This window comes from Brachycentrus maculatus, unplaced genomic scaffold (genome assembly GCF_059751285.1).
Source record: "Brachycentrus maculatus isolate JH-2025_06_01 unplaced genomic scaffold, ASM5975128v1 h1tg002473l, whole genome shotgun sequence".
In the NCBI taxonomy this organism is placed as follows: Eukaryota; Metazoa; Arthropoda; class Insecta; order Trichoptera; family Brachycentridae; genus Brachycentrus; species Brachycentrus maculatus.
Genome location: NW_028282951.1, coordinates 17,501 through 20,828, shown reverse-complemented (window position 1 = coordinate 20,828; position 3,328 = coordinate 17,501). Strand labels below are relative to the sequence as shown.

The window sequence follows — 3,328 nt, the reverse complement described above, 5'->3', positions numbered from 1 at the left end:
ATTTAATTAAAAATACGTTTAAAAATTACAAAAAAAAAAGAATATGGAAGTCTAAATATTTACAAAGCTCATAGAACCTATCAAAGGCTGGTCAAGTGATCACTTTACACACGTGCAACATTCACTATTCTACCCATGATTGATAACCACACTACTCAAATATTTTGAACTCATACATATTATATATCATAAATTTCATGTCGCTTGATCAAAGCTTCTCAGATCTCAGCTTAATGAAAACTTTCTCAAACCAATCATACACGTACATCGCTTACTCCTTTCAAGAACGTCATAAATCAAAAATCGACAATTTTCAGTTGTGCATGTTTTCGGAATTCCCAGAAAATGTACTATATCCCAGCAAAAGAGGCATATTTTTAACTTAATATTTACCCGCTACAGGGCAGAAAGTGTTGTTTTTGCATTTTGAAGAAAAGGTATTGTTTCATTATTGTTTTAAATATTCTAAATATTTTTTAAATGGAGAAAAAACCTTAAGGTTTTACCTAAAAAGATCTGTTGCACAGTAAAAAGTTCAGTAAGTGGCTTGATATTTATTTTAAATGCATTGTATTATATTTTTTAACTTTAAAAACGTTCTCCTGAAAAATCAAGTTTTTTGATTTATGACGTTCTTGAAAGGAGTGAGCGATATGTGTATGCTACCTTGAACTCAATCATCGAGCGAATAATGAATCAATCACGAAGTAAATACCCAGACTTCCATATTTTCCTTCATCTTTGTTGAGATGTCAAATTGTAAAAATAACTCCTAAGAGGAGTAATCCAGATTTGTGAACAATAATTTGGACACACCAAAAATATTGCAGTAGAGCAACGCTATTCGATCTTGCCATGATATTCTGTGACAATATCACATATCGAGACCCAGATTTCGTTAGTCGTGAAGGTAAGTTATATCCAATTCCGAAACAGACTAACATAACATAATATTCAATATCTTTATCAATATATTCTTAACCCTTTGCCTGACTTGCCCGTACCACATACGGACACAAAATTATAGGAATTTACGGATTTGCCCGTGTTTGGTACAGACACGAAAAATAAGCCTTTGCGGATTTAACCGTATCTGGTACGGGCACCCTGGCGAAGAAATAGCTCAAACTGATTTTACCGTATTATTTCATGAACCCTTGCCTAATGTCGGTATTATTTTGTCAGTTTCGAAAATATCTAAGTATCATAAATTTGAAATAAAAAGACTGCCTTTTTTTCCTACTAAAATTTTCATTAAATCTCATCGATCAAAGAGTTAAAAGTTAAAACATTTATTTGGAAAAAAAACCTGCCTTTTTTCCAACAAAATCTTTATTGAAATTCGTCAATCAAAGGGTTAAAAGATAACTCACCGTGTACTGCACATAGTCCATGCTCTGCGTGAAGATGACGTTGGTATGGTTGTTGGTGATGCCGTGGCCGTACATGTCCTGCAGTTCCACCAGCAGCCTGGACTCCAGACCCTGGATGGACCTCTCCTGCAGAGCAGCCAGGGTGATGGTGACGCAAACTGTGCTAACGGCTACCACTGCGAGACTGCAAGTCACCTGGATTTTTATAAAATAGTCAGAATTTCAGGCAGATTATAATAGAAATATTCCACACTTTACCAGACAGAATTTAAAACAATTTTGTTTTGTACAATTTTTCACAACTAATTGGACGCCCTTTCAAATCACATTGTACATTTAATAGATCAAATTGGAATTTTACAAAACAAATTAGACATTTGTGTAGCCTACTTTCAAAATCCGCCAGATCCATGTAAGTCGATTTTACAAAAAAATGCGAAATTCTCCGGGTAACATTTATGTTTTAAAGATTTGTCTATCTTTATTTAATATATTATGAAATAGAGAATTTAATTTTTTTTCTTTTTTCAGTATTTGAAAAAAACACGAGACACAAACCGATTATGACGTCATCTTAATTTTTGACCTATCCCCGCTCTCTGATTTGCCGATATGGGTCATAAGGCAAGTTCCATAAATATAGCGGAATTTGAAATACAACGCTGTTTTTCAGTATTTTTTTAGCAGGGTTTTTTTTTGGTTTTCAGGGCTCGGTTTCAGATTTTTTTTTAATTTAAGAACATAATGAAATGTATCAAAAATAAATATATCAAGCACTTATTGAAGTTTTTACTGTGTAACAGATCTTTTTAGGGTAAAACCTGAATGTTGTTTCTCCATTTAAAAATATTTAGCATATTCTTTTCTTCAAAATGCAAAAACAACACTTTCTGCCCTGTAGCGGGTAGGTAAATATTTAGTTAAAAATATGCCGCTTTTGCGGCAAAAATATGGTACATTTTCTGGGCATTCTGAAAACATGCACAACCGCAAATTATCGATTTTTGATAAATGAAGCTGTTGAAAGGAGTGAGCGATATGTAGATTTGAAAACATTTATTAAAAAACATTAAAACTCTTTTTTGCATACAATGGTGCATAGGTTATCTCATAGGTCAGCAAAGTGTGCCTCGAGAGCCGCATGTGGCTCTTTGAAGTCCAGCTCCGGCACAAATATCCGCGGGAAAGCTTGTCGACTCTATATTCATGCGAACAATTCTTTTGAACCAAGAACCTTACTAAAAGCAAACTGAGAAATCTCGTCTTCTTGAAACGTGCTGCAAAAAACGACATGCAACCCTGACTTGATCAAACTTTCAAAGGAGATGCAAGGATATTATTCGCAATAAGCATTTTTCGCATTTTTATGGAAACCTTACTTTCAAAGGATTTTTTCATCAATGAGTAAAATCCTTATTGACCTTTCCCTTACGGTGCTAAAATAAACATGCGCGTTCCGGTGTTGGGTAGTCACTACACAATAAAAAAATTAGCGATTTCAAATCGGAAAAATACGGACATTCATAGCTTATCCCCTTAATTAATTATAAATGAAGTCAAAAATTATAATAACTTTAATTTGCTGAAAACATTTTTTTTTAAATCTGGCAACGCTCACGGAACATGCATAGGTCCACTCTAGTTGCAAGCCTAAGAGCTACTGCACGACTGAGAACGTTGAGCTCTGAGCTCCTTGCGCTTGCACAGTGCAAATATGCAAGAGTGAGATGCGAATATAGTGTCGTTTATACGCGAATTTGTTTCCGATATTCACAAAATAGGATGTACCCGGTAAATTCTGATAATTATTAATATTATTTTTTAAATCAATGCGTAAATATGTCATGGAGGAATACCTAAAATCTTAGCCTTGGATGTATTATATTTATAAAGATATTGATGGATATTAGAAGCAATGTGTACAAGGTGCACAACACCGGGAAGGGAGGGTTAAT

The 3,328-nt window shown here is 34.1% G+C and overlaps 1 protein-coding gene across 1 annotated transcript in view; it reads right to left on the bottom strand.

The window, feature by feature from the left end:
- Window positions 1-1,373: 1,373 nt before the first annotated feature.
- Window positions 1,374-3,328, bottom strand: part of LOC148298160 (uncharacterized) — a gene marked incomplete at its 3' end in the record, with an annotated part of 15,657 nt that continues 13,702 nt past the window's right edge. Inside the window, exon 4 of the mRNA XM_088277090.1 lies at window positions 1,374-1,568. Within this exon, the coding sequence (XP_088133216.1) occupies window positions 1,374-1,568 (195 nt within the window). The remainder of the gene's footprint in view (window positions 1,569-3,328) is intronic.